At 45.3% G+C, this 17,065-nt stretch overlaps 1 protein-coding gene across 1 annotated transcript in view; it reads left to right on the forward strand.

The window, feature by feature from the left end:
- Nucleotides 1-16,638, forward strand: part of SEL1L (SEL1L adaptor subunit of SYVN1 ubiquitin ligase) — a 38,149-nt gene extending 21,511 nt beyond the window's left edge. Inside the window, exons 20-21 of the mRNA XM_073638088.1 lie at nucleotides 13,780-13,908; nucleotides 14,605-16,638. Of these exons, the coding sequence (XP_073494189.1) occupies nucleotides 13,780-13,908; nucleotides 14,605-14,853 (378 nt within the window). The 3' untranslated portion in view covers nucleotides 14,854-16,638. The remainder of the gene's footprint in view (nucleotides 1-13,779; nucleotides 13,909-14,604) is intronic.
- Nucleotides 16,639-17,065: the final 427 nt, after the last annotated feature.

The following is a 17,065-nucleotide window of genomic DNA, read 5'->3' on the forward strand; positions in this document are numbered from 1 at the left end:
ACCTCCTGTATTATACTCCAGAGCTGCACTCACTATTCTGCTAGTGCAGTCACTGTGTACATACATTACGTTACTGATCCTGACTTACATCCTGTATTATACTCCAGAGCTGCACTCAATATTCTGCTGGTGCAGTCACTGTGTACATACATTACATTACTGATCCTGAGTTACCTCCTGTATTGTACTCCAGAGCTGCACTCACTATTTTGCTGGTACAGTCACTGTGTACATACATTACATTACTGATCCTGAGTTACATCCTGTATTATACCCCAGAGCTGCACTCACTATTCTGCTGGTGCAGTCACTGTGTACATACATTACATTACTGATCCTGAGTTACATCCTGTATTATACCCCAGAGCTGCACTCACTATTCTGCTGGTGCAGTCACTGTGTACATACATTACATTACTGATCCTGAGTTGCATCCTGTATTATACTCCAGAGCTGCACTCACTATTCTGCTGGTGCAGTCACTGTGTATATACATTACATTACTGATCCTGAGTTACCTCCTGTATTATACTCCAGAGCTGCACTCACTTCTCTGCTGGTGCAGTCACTGTGTACATACATTACATTACTGATCCTGAGTTACCTCCTGTATTATACTCCAGAGCTGCACTCACTATTCTGCTGGTGCAGTCACTGTGTACATACATTACATTACTGATCCTGAGTTACCTCCTGTATTATACTCCAGAGCTGCACTCACTATTCTGCAGGTGCAGTCACTGTGTACATACATTACATTACTGATCCTGAGTTACATCCTGTATTTTACTCCAGAGCTGCACTCACTATTCTGCTGGTGCAGTCACTGTGTACACACATTACATTACTGATCCTGAGTTACCTCCTGTATTATACTCCAGAGCTGCACTCACTGTTCTGCTGGTGCAGTTACTGTGTACATACATTACATTACTGATCCTGAGTTACCTCCTGTATTATACTCCAGAGCTGCACTCACTGTTCTGCTGGTGCAGTCACTGTGTACATACATTACATTACTGATCCTGAGTTACATCCTGTATTATACCCCAGAGCTGCACTCACTATTCTGCTGGTGCAGTCACTGTATACATACATTACATTACTGATCCTGAGTTACATCCTGTATTATACTCCAGAGCTGCACTCACTATTCTGCTGGTGCAGTCACTGCGTATATACATTACATTACTGATCCTGAGTTACCTCCTGTATTATACTCCAGAGCTGCACTCACTATGCTGCTGGTGCAGTCACTGTGTACATACATTACATTACTGATCCTGAGTTACATCCTGTATTATACTCCAGAGCTGCACTCACTATTCTGCTGGTGGAGTCACTGTGTACATACATTACATTACTGATCCTGAGTTACCTCCTGTATTATACTCCAGAGCTGCACTCACTATTCTGCTGGTGCAGTCACTGTGTACATACATTACATTACTGATCCTGAGTTACATCCTGTATTATACTCCAGAGCTGCACTCACTATTCTGCTGGTGCAGTCACTGTACATACATTACATTACTGATCCTGTACTGATCCTGAGTTACCTCCTGTATTGTACTCCAGAGCTGTACTCACTATTTTGCTGGTGCAGTCACTGCGTACATACATTACATTACTGATCCGGAGTTACTTCCTGTATTATACTCCAGAGCTGCACTCACTATTCTGCTGGTGCAGTCACTGTGTACATACATTACATTACTGATCCTGAGTTACCTCCTGTATTATACTCCAGAGCTGCACTCACTATTCTGCTGGTGCAGTCACTGTGTACATACATTACGTTACTGATCCTGACTTACATCCTGTATTATACTCCAGAGCTGCACTCAATATTCTGCTGGTGCAGTCACTGTGTACATACATTACATTACTGATCCTGAGTTACCTCCTGTATTGTACTCCAGAGCTGCACTCACTATTTTGCTGGTACAGTCACTGTGTACATACATTACATTACTGATCCTGAGTTACATCCTGTATTATACCCCAGAGCTGCACTCACTATTCTGCTGGTGCAGTCACTGTGTACATACATTACATTACTGATCCTGAGTTACATCCTGTATTATACCCCAGAGCTGCACTCACTATTCTGCTGGTGCAGTCACTGTGTACATACATTACATTACTGATCCTGAGGTGCATCCTGTATTATACTCCAGAGCTGCACTCACTATTCTGCTGGTGCAGTCACTGTGTATATACATTACATTACTGATCCTGAGTTACCTCCTGTATTATACTCCAGAGCTGCACTCACTTCTCTGCTGGTGCAGTCACTGTGTACATACATTACATTACTGATCTTGAGTTACCTCCTGTATTATACTCCAGAGCTGCACTCACTATTCTGCTGGTGCAGTCACTGTGTACATACATTACATTACTCATCCTGAGTTACCTCCTGTATTATACTCCAGAGCTGCACTCACTATTCTGCTGGTGCAGTCACTGTGTACATACATTACATTACTGATCCTGAGTTACATCCTGTATTATACTCCAGAGCTGCACTCACTATTCTGCTGGTGCAGTCACTGTGTACATACATTACATTACTGATCCCGAGTTACATCCTGTATTATACTCCAGAGCTGCACTCACTATTCTGCTGGTGCAGTCACTGTGTACATACATTACATTACTGATCCCGAGTTACATCCTGTATTATACTCCAGAGCTGCACTCACTATTCTGCTGGTGCAGTCACTGTGTACATACATTACATTACTGATCCCGAGTTACATCCTGTATTATACTCCAGAGCTGCACTCACTATTCTGCTGGTGCCGTCACTGTGTACATACATTACATTATTGATCCTGAGTTACATCCTGTATTTTACTCCAGAGCTGCACTCGCTATGCTGCTGGTGCAGTCACTGTGTACATACATTACTGATCCTGAGTTACCTCCTGTATTATACTCCAGAGCTGCACTCACTATTCTGCTGGTGCAGTCACTGTGTACATACATTACATTAATGATCCTGAGTTACATCCTGTATTATACTCCAGAGCTGCACTCACTATTCTGCTGGTGGAGTCACTGTGTACATACATTACATTACTGATCCTGAGTTACCTCCTGTATTATACTCCAGAGCTGCACTCACTATTCTGCTGGTGCAGTCACTGTGTACATACATTACATTACTGATCCTGAGTTACCTCCTGTATTATACTCCAGAGCTACACTCACTATTCTGCTGGTGCAGTCACCGTGTACATACATTACATTACTGATCCTGAGTTACATCCTGTATTATACTCCAGAGCTGCACTCACTATTCTGCTGGTGCAGTCACTGCGTATATACATTACATTACTGATCCTGAGTTACCTCCTGTATTATACTCCAGAGCTGCACTCACTATGCTGCTGGTGCAGTCACTGTGTACATACATTACATTAATGATCCTGAGTTACATCCTGTATTATACTCCAGAGCTGCACTCACTATTCTGCTGCTGGAGTCACTGTGTACATACATTACATTACTGATCCTGAGTTACCTCCTGTATTATACTCCAGAGCTGCACTCACTATTCTGCTGGTGCAGTCACTGTGTACATACATTACATTACTGATCCTGAGTTACCTCCTGTATTATACTCCAGAGCTGCACTCACTATTCTGCTGGTGCAGTCACTGTGTACATACATTACATTACTGATCCTGAGTTACATCCTGTATTATACTCCAGAGCTGCACTCACTATTCTGCTGGTGCAGTCACTGTACATACATTACATTACTGATCCTGTACTGATCCTGAGTTACCTCCTGTATTGTACTGCAGAGCTGTACTCACTATTCTGCTGGTGGAGTCACTGTGTACATACATTACATTACTGATCCTGAGTTACCTCCTGTATTATACTCCAGAGCTGCACTCACTATTCTGCTGGTGCAGTCACTGTGTACATACATTACATTACTGATCCTGAGTTACTTCCTGTATTATACTCCAGAGCTGCACTCACTATTCTGCTGGTGCAGTCACTGTGTACATACATTACATTACTGATCTGGAGTTACCTCCTGTATTATACTCCAGAGCTGCACTCACTATTCTGCTAGTGCAGTCACTGTGTACATACATTACGTTACTGATCCTGACTTACATCCTGTATTATACTCCAGAGCTGCACTCAATATTCTGCTGGTGCAGTCACTGTGTACATACATTACATTACTGATCCTGAGTTACCTCCTGTATTGTACTCCAGAGCTGCACTCACTATTTTGCTGGTACAGTCACTGTGTACATACATTACATTACTGATCCTGAGTTACATCCTGTATTATACCCCAGAGCTGCACTCACTATTCTGCTGGTGCAGTCACTGTGTACATACATTACATTACTGATCCTGAGTTACATCCTGTATTATACCCCAGAGCTGCACTCACTATTCTGCTGGTGCAGTCACTGTGTACATACATTACATTACTGATCCTGAGTTGCATCCTGTATTATACTCCAGAGCTGCACTCACTATTCTGCTGGTGCAGTCACTGTGTATATACATTACATTACTGATCCTGAGTTACCTCCTGTATTATACTCCAGAGCTGCACTCACTTCTCTGCTGGTGCAGTCACTGTGTACATACATTACATTACTGATCCTGAGTTACCTCCTGTATTATACTCCAGAGCTGCACTCACTATTCTGCTGGTGCAGTCACTGTGTACATACATTACATTACTGATCCTGAGTTACCTCCTGTATTATACTCCAGAGCTGCACTCACTATTCTGCAGGTGCAGTCACTGTGTACATACATTACATTACTGATCCTGAGTTACATCCTGTATTTTACTCCAGAGCTGCACTCACTATTCTGCTGGTGCAGTCACTGTGTACACACATTACATTACTGATCCTGAGTTACCTCCTGTATTATACTCCAGAGCTGCACTCACTGTTCTGCTGGTGCAGTTACTGTGTACATACATTACATTACTGATCCTGAGTTACCTCCTGTATTATACTCCAGAGCTGCACTCACTGTTCTGCTGGTGCAGTCACTGTGTACATACATTACATTACTGATCCTGAGTTACATCCTGTATTATACCCCAGAGCTGCACTCACTATTCTGCTGGTGCAGTCACTGTATACATACATTACATTACTGATCCTGAGTTACATCCTGTATTATACTCCAGAGCTGCACTCACTATTCTGCTGGTGCAGTCACTGCGTATATACATTACATTACTGATCCTGAGTTACCTCCTGTATTATACTCCAGAGCTGCACTCACTATGCTGCTGGTGCAGTCACTGTGTACATACATTACATTACTGATCCTGAGTTACATCCTGTATTATACTCCAGAGCTGCACTCACTATTCTGCTGGTGGAGTCACTGTGTACATACATTACATTACTGATCCTGAGTTACCTCCTGTATTATACTCCAGAGCTGCACTCACTATTCTGCTGGTGCAGTCACTGTGTACATACATTACATTACTGATCCTGAGTTACATCCTGTATTATACTCCAGAGCTGCACTCACTATTCTGCTGGTGCAGTCACTGTACATACATTACATTACTGATCCTGTACTGATCCTGAGTTACCTCCTGTATTGTACTCCAGAGCTGTACTCACTATTTTGCTGGTGCAGTCACTGCGTACATACATTACATTACTGATCCGGAGTTACTTCCTGTATTATACTCCAGAGCTGCACTCACTATTCTGCTGGTGCAGTCACTGTGTACATACATTACATTACTGATCCTGAGTTACCTCCTGTATTATACTCCAGAGCTGCACTCACTATTCTGCTGGTGCAGTCACTGTGTACATACATTACGTTACTGATCCTGACTTACATCCTGTATTATACTCCAGAGCTGCACTCAATATTCTGCTGGTGCAGTCACTGTGTACATACATTACATTACTGATCCTGAGTTACCTCCTGTATTGTACTCCAGAGCTGCACTCACTATTTTGCTGGTACAGTCACTGTGTACATACATTACATTACTGATCCTGAGTTACATCCTGTATTATACCCCAGAGCTGCACTCACTATTCTGCTGGTGCAGTCACTGTGTACATACATTACATTACTGATCCTGAGTTACATCCTGTATTATACCCCAGAGCTGCACTCACTATTCTGCTGGTGCAGTCACTGTGTACATACATTACATTACTGATCCTGAGGTGCATCCTGTATTATACTCCAGAGCTGCACTCACTATTCTGCTGGTGCAGTCACTGTGTATATACATTACATTACTGATCCTGAGTTACCTCCTGTATTATACTCCAGAGCTGCACTCACTTCTCTGCTGGTGCAGTCACTGTGTACATACATTACATTACTGATCTTGAGTTACCTCCTGTATTATACTCCAGAGCTGCACTCACTATTCTGCTGGTGCAGTCACTGTGTACATACATTACATTACTCATCCTGAGTTACCTCCTGTATTATACTCCAGAGCTGCACTCACTATTCTGCTGGTGCAGTCACTGTGTACATACATTACATTACTGATCCTGAGTTACATCCTGTATTATACTCCAGAGCTGCACTCACTATTCTGCTGGTGCAGTCACTGTGTACATACATTACATTACTGATCCCGAGTTACATCCTGTATTATACTCCAGAGCTGCACTCACTATTCTGCTGGTGCAGTCACTGTGTACATACATTACATTACTGATCCCGAGTTACATCCTGTATTATACTCCAGAGCTGCACTCACTATTCTGCTGGTGCAGTCACTGTGTACATACATTACATTACTGATCCCGAGTTACATCCTGTATTATACTCCAGAGCTGCACTCACTATTCTGCTGGTGCCGTCACTGTGTACATACATTACATTATTGATCCTGAGTTACATCCTGTATTTTACTCCAGAGCTGCACTCGCTATGCTGCTGGTGCAGTCACTGTGTACATACATTACTGATCCTGAGTTACCTCCTGTATTATACTCCAGAGCTGCACTCACTATTCTGCTGGTGCAGTCACTGTGTACATACATTACATTAATGATCCTGAGTTACATCCTGTATTATACTCCAGAGCTGCACTCACTATTCTGCTGGTGGAGTCACTGTGTACATACATTACATTACTGATCCTGAGTTACCTCCTGTATTATACTCCAGAGCTGCACTCACTATTCTGCTGGTGCAGTCACTGTGTACATACATTACATTACTGATCCTGAGTTACCTCCTGTATTATACTCCAGAGCTACACTCACTATTCTGCTGGTGCAGTCACCGTGTACATACATTACATTACTGATCCTGAGTTACATCCTGTATTATACTCCAGAGCTGCACTCACTATTCTGCTGGTGCAGTCACTGCGTATATACATTACATTACTGATCCTGAGTTACCTCCTGTATTATACTCCAGAGCTGCACTCACTATGCTGCTGGTGCAGTCACTGTGTACATACATTACATTAATGATCCTGAGTTACATCCTGTATTATACTCCAGAGCTGCACTCACTATTCTGCTGCTGGAGTCACTGTGTACATACATTACATTACTGATCCTGAGTTACCTCCTGTATTATACTCCAGAGCTGCACTCACTATTCTGCTGCTGGAGTCACTGTGTACATACATTACATTACTGATCCTGAGTTACCTCCTGTATTATACTCCAGAGCTGCACTCACTATTCTGCTGGTGCAGTCACTGTGTACATACATTACATTACTGATCCTGAGTTACATCCTGTATTATACTCCAGAGCTGCACTCACTATTCTGCTGGTGCCGTCACTGTGTACATACATTACATTATTGATCCTGAGTTACATCCTGTATTTTACTCCAGAGCTGCACTCGCTATGCTGCTGGTGCAGTCACTGTGTACATACATTACTGATCCTGAGTTACCTCCTGTATTATACTCCAGAGCTGCACTCACTATTCTGCTGGTGCAGTCACTGTGTACATACATTACATTACTGATCCTGAGTTACATCCTGTATTATACTCCAGAGCTGCACTCACTATTCTGCTGGTACAGTCACTGTGTACATACATTACATTACTGATCCTGAGTTACATCCTGTATTATACCCCAGAGCTGCACTCACTATTCTGCTGGTGCCGTCACTGTGTACATACATTACATTATTGATCCTGAGTTACATCCTGTATTTTACTCCAGAGCTGCACTCGCTATGCTGCTGGTGCAGTCACTGTGTACATACATTACTGATCCTGAGTTACATCCTGTATTATACTCCAGAGCTGCACTCACTATTCTGCTGGTGCAGTCACTGTGTATATACATTACATTACTGATCCTGAGTTACCTCCTGTATTGTACTCCAGAGCTGCACTCACTATTTTGCTGGTACAGTCACTGTGTACATACATTACATTACTGATCCTGAGTTACATCCTGTATTATACCCCAGAGCTGCACTCACTATTCTGCTGGTGCAGTCACTGTGTACATACATTACATTACTGATCCTGAGTTACATCCTGTATTATACCCCAGAGCTGCACTCACTATTCTGCTGGTGCAGTCACTGTGTACATACATTACATTACTGATCCTGAGGTGCATCCTGTATTATACTCCAGAGCTGCACTCACTATTCTGCTGGTGCAGTCACTGTGTATATACATTACATTACTGATCCTGAGTTACCTCCTGTATTATACTCCAGAGCTGCACTCACTTCTCTGCTGGTGCAGTCACTGTGTACATACATTACATTACTGATCTTGAGTTACCTCCTGTATTATACTCCAGAGCTGCACTCACTATTCTGCTGGTGCAGTCACTGTGTACATACATTACATTACTCATCCTGAGTTACCTCCTGTATTATACTCCAGAGCTGCACTCACTATTCTGCTGGTGCAGTCACTGTGTACATACATTACATTACTGATCCTGAGTTACATCCTGTATTATACTCCAGAGCTGCACTCACTATTCTGCTGGTGCAGTCACTGTGTACATACATTACATTACTGATCCCGAGTTACATCCTGTATTATACTCCAGAGCTGCACTCACTATTCTGCTGGTGCAGTCACTGTGTACATACATTACATTACTGATCCCGAGTTACATCCTGTATTATACTCCAGAGCTGCACTCACTATTCTGCTGGTGCAGTCACTGTGTACATACATTACATTACTGATCCCGAGTTACATCCTGTATTATACTCCAGAGCTGCACTCACTATTCTGCTGGTGCCGTCACTGTGTACATACATTACATTATTGATCCTGAGTTACATCCTGTATTTTACTCCAGAGCTGCACTCGCTATGCTGCTGGTGCAGTCACTGTGTACATACATTACTGATCCTGAGTTACCTCCTGTATTATACTCCAGAGCTGCACTCACTATTCTGCTGGTGCAGTCACTGTGTACATACATTACATTACTGATCCTGAGTTACATCCTGTATTATACTCCAGAGCTGCACTCACTATTCTGCTGGTACAGTCACTGTGTACATACATTACATTACTGATCCTGAGTTACATCCTGTATTATACCCCAGAGCTGCGCTCACTATTCTGCTGGTGCAGTCACTGTATACATACATTACATTACTGATCCTGAGTTACATCCTGTATTATCCTCCAGAGCTGCACTCACTATTCTGCTGGTGCAGTCACTGTGTACATACATTACATTACTGATCCTGAGTTACATCCTGTATTTTACTCCAGAGCTGCACTCACTATTCTGCTGGTGCAGTCACTGTGTACATACATTACATTACTGATCCTGAGTTACCTCCTGTATTATACTCCAGAGCTGCGCTCACTATTCTGCTGGTACAGTCACTGTGTACATACATTACATTACTGATCCTGAGTTACATCCTGTATTATACCCCAGAGCTGCGCTCACTATTCTGCTGGTGCAGTCACTGTATACATACATTACATTACTGATCCTGAGTTACATCCTGTATTATACTCCAGAGCTGCACTCACTATGCTGCTGGTGCAGTCACTGTGTACATACATTACATTACTGATCCTGAGTTACCTCCTGTATTATACTCCAGAGCTGCACTCACTATTCTGCTGGTGCAGTCACTGTGTACATACATTACATTACTGATCCTGAGTTACCTCCTGTATTATACTCCAGAGCTGCACTCACTATTCTGCTGGTGCAGTCACTGTACATACATTACATTACTGATCCTGTACTGATCCTGAGTTACATCCTGTATTATACTCCAGAGCTGTACTCACTATTTTGCTGGTGCAGTCACTGCATACATACATTACATTACTGATCCTGAGTTACTTCCTGTATTATACTCCAGAGCTGCACTCACTATTCTGCTGGTGCAGTCACTGTGTACATACATTACATTACTGATCCTGAGTTACCTCCTGTATTATACTCCAGAGCTGCACTCACTATTCTGCTGGTGCAGTCACTATGTACATACATTACATTACTGATCCTGAGTTACCTCCTGTATTATACTCCAGAGCTGCACTCACTATTCTGCTGGTGCAGTCACTTTGTACATACATTACATTACTGATCCTGTACTGATCCTGAGTTACCTCCTGTATTGCACTCCAGAGCTGCACTCACTATTCTGCTGGTGCAGTCACTGTGTACATACATTACATTACTGATCCTGAGTTACATCCTGTATTATACTCCAGAGCTGCACTCACTATTCTGCTGGTGCAGTCACTGTGTACATACATTACATTACTGATCCTGAGTTACCTCCTGTATTATCCTCCAGAGCTGTACTCACTATTCTGCAGGTGCAGTCACTTTGTACATACATTACATTACTGATCCTGAGTTACATCCTGTATTTTACTCCAGAGCTGCACTCCCTATGCTGCTGGTGCAGTCTCTGTGTACATAGATTACATTACTGATCCTGAGTTACCTCCTGTATTATACTCCTGAGCTGCACTCACTATTCTGCTGGTGCAGTCACTGTGTACATACATTACATTACTGATCCTGAGTTACCTCCTGTATTATACTCCAGAGCTGCACTCACTATTCTGCTGGTGCAGTCACTGTGCACATACATTACATTACTGATCCTGAGTTACCTCCTGTATTATACCCCAGAGCTGCACTCACTATTCTGCTGGTGCAGTCACTGTGTACATACATTACTGATCCTGAGTTACATCCTGTATTATACTCCAGAGCTGCACTCACTATTCTGCTGGTGCAGTCACTATGTACATACATTACATTACTGATCCTGAGTTACCTCCTGTATTGCACTCCAGAGCTGCACTCACTATTCTGCTGGTGCAGTCACTGTGTACATACATTACATTACTGATCCTGAGTTACATCCTGTATTATACTCCAGAGCTGCACTCACTATTCTGCTGGTGCAGTCACTGTGTACATACATTACATTACTGATCCTGAGTTACATCCTGTATTATACTCCAGAGCTGCACTCACTATTCTGCTGGTGGGGTCACTGTGTACATACATTACATTAGTTATCCTGAGTTACCTCCTGTATTATACCCCAGAGCTGCACTCACTATTCTGCTGGTGCAGTCACTGTGTACATACATTACATTACTGATCCGGAGTTACATCCTGTATTATACTCCAGAGCTGCACTCACTATTCTGCTGGTGCTGTCACTGTATACATACATTACATTACTGATCCTGAGTTACATCCTGTATTATCCTCCAGAGCTGCACTCACTATTCTGCTGGTGCAGTCACTGTGTACATACATTACATTACTGATCCTGAGTTACATCCTGTATTATACCCCAGAGCTGCGCTCACTATTCTGCTGGTGCAGTCACTGTATACATACATTACATTACTGATCCTGAGTTACATCCTGTATTATACTCCAGAGCTGCACTCACTATGCTGCTGGTGCAGTCACTGTGTACATACATTACATTACTGATCCTGAGTTACATCCTGTATTGTACTCCAGAGCTGTACTCACTATTCTGCAGGTGCAGTCACTTTGTACATACATTACATTACTGATCCTGAGTTACCTCCTGTATTATACTCCAGAGCTGCACTCACTATTCTGCTGGTGCAGTCACTGTACATACATTACATTACTGATCCTGTACTGATCCTGAGTTACATCCTGTATTATACTCCAGAGCTGTACTCACTATTTTGCTGGTGCAGTCACTGCATACATACATTACATTACTGATCCTGAGTTACCTCCTGTATTATACTCCAGAGCTGCACTCACTATTCTGCTGGTGCAGTCACTGTGCACATACATTACATTACTGATCCTGAGTTACCTCCTGTATTATACCCCAGAGCTGCACTCACTATTCTGCTGGTGCAGTCACTGTGTACATACATTACTGATCCTGAGTTACATCCTGTATTATACTCCAGAGCTGCACTCACTATTCTGCTGGTGCAGTCACTATGTACATACATTACATTACTGATCCTGAGTTACCTCCTGTATTGCACTCCAGAGCTGCACTCACTATTCTGCTGGTGCAGTCACTGTGTACATACATTACATTACTGATCCTGAGTTACATCCTGTATTATACTCCAGAGCTGCACTCACTATTCTGCTGGTGCAGTCACTGTGTACATACATTACATTACTGATCCTGAGTTACATCCTGTATTATACTCCAGAGCTGCACTCACTATTCTGCTGGTGGGGTCACTGTGTACATACATTACATTAGTTATCCTGAGTTACCTCCTGTATTATACCCCAGAGCTGCACTCACTATTCTGCTGGTGCAGTCACTGTGTACATACATTACATTACTGATCCGGAGTTACATCCTGTATTATACTCCAGAGCTGCACTCACTATTCTGCTGGTGCTGTCACTGTATACATACATTACATTACTGATCCTGAGTTACATCCTGTATTATCCTCCAGAGCTGCACTCACTATTCTGCTGGTGCAGTCACTGTGTACATACATTACTGATCATGAGGTAACTCAGGATCAGTAATGTAATGTATGTATACAGTGACTGCACCAGCAGAATAGTGAGTGCAGCTCTGGAGTATAATGCAGGAGGTAACTCGGGATCAGTAATGTAATGTATGTACACAGTGACTGCACCAGCAGAATAGTGAGTGCAGCTCTGGAGTATAATACAGGATGTAACTCAGGATCAGTAATGTAATGTATGTACACAGTGACTGCACCAGCAGAATAGTGAGCGCAGCTCTGGAGTATAATACAGGATGTAACTCAGGATCAGTAATGTAATGTATGTACACAGTGACTGCACCTGCAGAATAGTGAGTGCAGCTCTGGAGTATAATACAGGATGTAACTCAGGATCAGTAATGTAATGTATGTACACAGTGACTGCACCAGCGGAATAGTGAGTGCAGCTCTGGAGGATAATACAGGATGTAACTCAGGATCAGTAATGTAATGTATATACGCAGTGACTGCACCAGCAGAATAGTGAGTGCAGCTCTGGAGTATAATACAGGATGTAACTCAGGATCAGTAATGTAATGTATGTACACAGTGACTGCACCAGCAGAATAGTGAGTGCAGCTCTGGAGTATAATACAGGAGGTAACTCAGGATGAGTAATGTAATGTATGTACACAGTGACTGCACCAGCAGAATAGTGAGTGCAGCTCTGGAGTATAATACAGGATCAGTAATGTCTGATGAAGTGCCGTTGCTGCTTATGATGTGATCTGCAGGATTTGGTTGTTTTCTTCAGCGTCTTCTTCTCCTCTTCCTCAGGACATTCACCTCGCTAAGCGGTTTTATGACATGGCGGCTGAGGCGAGTCCGGATGCGCAGGTCCCGGTCTTCCTCGCTCTCTGTAAGCTCGGTTTGCTGTATTCGCTGCAGTTCCTGCAGGAGCTGAATGTAAGTGCGGAGCGAGTGATCTGTGTGTAATATTCTGTATATTGTGGTGAGCGGCTCGAGCTTTAGCACAACATGTGTCTCCCCGGTACATGGGCTGAAATATGGACGGGCCGTTACCGACGACTGGTTTCATCTCCGGCAGAGACCTGTGCTGCCCTGCATTCAGAATACCGGCCATGTGCCCTCACTGCATGCCGCCCGTGTGCGCCCTCGCTGCATGCCGCCTGTGTGCGCCCTCGCTGCATGCCGCCCGTGTGCGCCCTCGCTGCATGCCGCCCGTGTGCGCCCTCGCTGCATGCCGCCCGTGTGCGCCCTCGCTGCATGCCGCCCGTGTGCGCCCTCGCTGCATGCCGCCCGTGTGCGCCCTCGCTGCATGCTGCCCCCCATTCAGAATACTGCCCGTGTGCGCCCTCGCTGCATGCTGCCCCCCATTCAGAATACTGCCCGTGTGCGCCCTCACTGCATGCTGCCCGTGTGCGCCCTCACTGCATGCTGCCCGTGTGCGCCCTCACTGCATGCTGCCCGTGTGCGCCCTCACTGCATGCTGCCCGTGTGCGCCCTCACTGCATGCCGCCCTGCACCTGACCTGCTGACACTTCTGTGAGATGTCGGGCCCTCGCCCGGGGGGCTTCCCCCTCTAGCGCAGCGCCGGGTCCTGCGGACTTTTCTTGTGACCTCTTGTCTGTCTCTGATCAGGTGAAGGAGATGATGTCGCAGGTGGATCTGGATCAGCTGCTGGGACCGGAGTGGGACCTCTACCTCATGACCATCATAGCTCTGCTGCTCGGGACCGTCATTGCTTATCGGCAGAGGCAACCCCAGGTCATCCTGAGACCCCCGACACCAGCACCGAGAGCAGCGCCGCAGGACCCTGCACAGGAAGCGCAGCCACCGCAAGAAGCGCAGCCACCGCAGGAAGCGCAGGAGCAGCCGCCGCCTCAGTGACATCACCGGTCCTGCGAAGAGAGACTGACACGACGGCTTCCAGGAGCGCTGCGGACCCCATTGTCCGCCCAGGACACTGCCCCCACGTGGTGACTCTGGGTGACCCCAGGATCAGTGCCGCTCTCCCCGTCTTCTTCGCTGTGAACGTTTCACTCAGCGGATTGTAGAGGAATTCCACTATTTATTACTGACCCCGTCTGCGGGACTCGCCGGACCTCGTCTGCGGGGCTCGTCGGATCATCACCGCCCTCTTCAGGGAGAGTTTACTTTATTATTGGGCCAAAACATGAGCTTTTATAAAGCCCCCCCAATATCTGCAGCTGGTGACAGCCACCGCTCCCCCGGCCGTCCCGCTGAGGCCACTACTGGAGGGTCCGCTCCCCACCAACCTGCTCACAGGCTGCTTATCTGAGTATGGAAGACCGAATCAACAATTCTATAGCAAAAAATAGTCAATGTTTATTATGATACAAAGATCAGACATACACAGAGATCAGTACAACAATATAAAAAGGACAATAAAATCAAATCAACAACAGCCCTCTCCACATGTGACCCCATCAAAGGACCCATAATGTAAGTAATCCAAAGCAAACACAGATCCTATATATTTACTTTTATTATATCATATCTGATGTGTAGATTACAAGTGTAGCATTGAAGTGGATACTATATATGCTGATTACCCTCACTGATGTATAGTGGATACATGTGGAAATCATCCACCATATCACCCTCCTATTAACTACTGCTATTGTCACGTGCGGTGCACTAGATGAATACAGGGAGCATGGATGTCCCCATTGTATGCTTATCGCAACTCTCCAGTATCCACATGTAATCCACAGGGGGCAATAACACTGTTAGGGGTCCATAACAGGGAGGCACATGTCGAGAGAGGCGCCCCGACGCGCGTTTCGGTTGTTCCCTTCGTCAGGGGGCGATCTCTGTGTATGTCTGATCTTTGTATCATAATAAACATTGACTATTTTTTGCTATAGAATTGTTGATTCGGTCTTCGCTTTTTTCTTTGGTGGTTGTTCTATATTTTGGCGATGGAGTCGCATTTAGTCCATATAGGGTAGTAACTAACAGGAGGTATACATCATACCTATATCTACACACACTGTGTGATCTATACTACCCATCCATGATTGGTGTTTTTTATTATCTGAGTATGGGTAGGGGTGGGCCCCTCTGTGCGGCGGACCCCTTTGTTTTCATCAGCCACCATTTCTAAATGAGTATTTTTCGCCATTTTCTCCCCTTTTGTTTTTTCGGATGCAGCAGAAACTCCAAGAAGAAAAATAACTTTTCTCGCCTTTTGCCTGAGTCTCGGTGTCCTATACCCCAGCGTGTTCCTTCCTGCCGCGTTGCCAGTACTAAGACCCCACTGTGCCAGGCAGTACCCTGCGGTCTGTATAGTGAGGGGCTGAGTCTTCTGCCCCCTATGGGCTGGAGATGAGGCTGTCTCTTATTCGGCCTGCGAGGCTCCTGTCATATTGCCGATCAGTGACGCCGGCTGATGGCAGCGGTGAGCGGCTCTGTGGACGATGGACACCACGTTCCTCCGCGCTCAGATTTCCCTCCGTCCTTTCTCCTTGTCTGCCCTCCACGTCTTCTGTCATGAGGAGCAGCCAGAGGATCCTGTGACGGCCGCCCTCCCAGATGAAAATATTGAACTCTGTCCAGTGGGACGAGCGGCACCGCTAGGGTGGTCCGTGGTTCGGGGTGTCATCGTTCACTTTGGCTTGTGAGTTTTATTTAAGTAATAAAATCAGAAAAGGAACGTGGATGTTCTGTGTTTTCCTGGTAGCGCGGCCGCGGGCCGGGTGTTATCAGAGCCTCGGACAAGGTTCAGGGATGGTGTAAGGTCCATCCCGGAGAAGGTGCTGATAACAGAGAGTCCTCCCAGGGCAAAAGCCGACCCAGCACTTTCCTGCATTGCATGTATTGTACACCCTGACCGATCTCCCCATCCCCTGCCCCCCGTCTTCCCTCCCGGGCCCCTCTGCCCCCCTCCAGTCTTCCCTCTGCCCCCCTCCAGTCTTCCCTCTGCCCCCCTCCAGTCTTCCCTCTGCCCCCCTCCAGTCTTCCCTCTGCCCCCCTCCAGTCTTCCCTCTGCCCCCCTCCAGTCTTCCCTCTCGGGCCCCTCTGCCCCCCTCCAGTCTTCCCTCCCGGGCCCCACTGCCCCCCTCCAGTCTTCCCTCCC

Source organism: Phyllobates terribilis, unplaced genomic scaffold (genome assembly GCF_046119375.1).
Source record: "Phyllobates terribilis strain yellow unplaced genomic scaffold, ASM4611937v1 Scaffold_7__3_contigs__length_470593459, whole genome shotgun sequence".
Taxonomy (NCBI): domain Eukaryota; kingdom Metazoa; phylum Chordata; class Amphibia; order Anura; family Dendrobatidae; genus Phyllobates; species Phyllobates terribilis.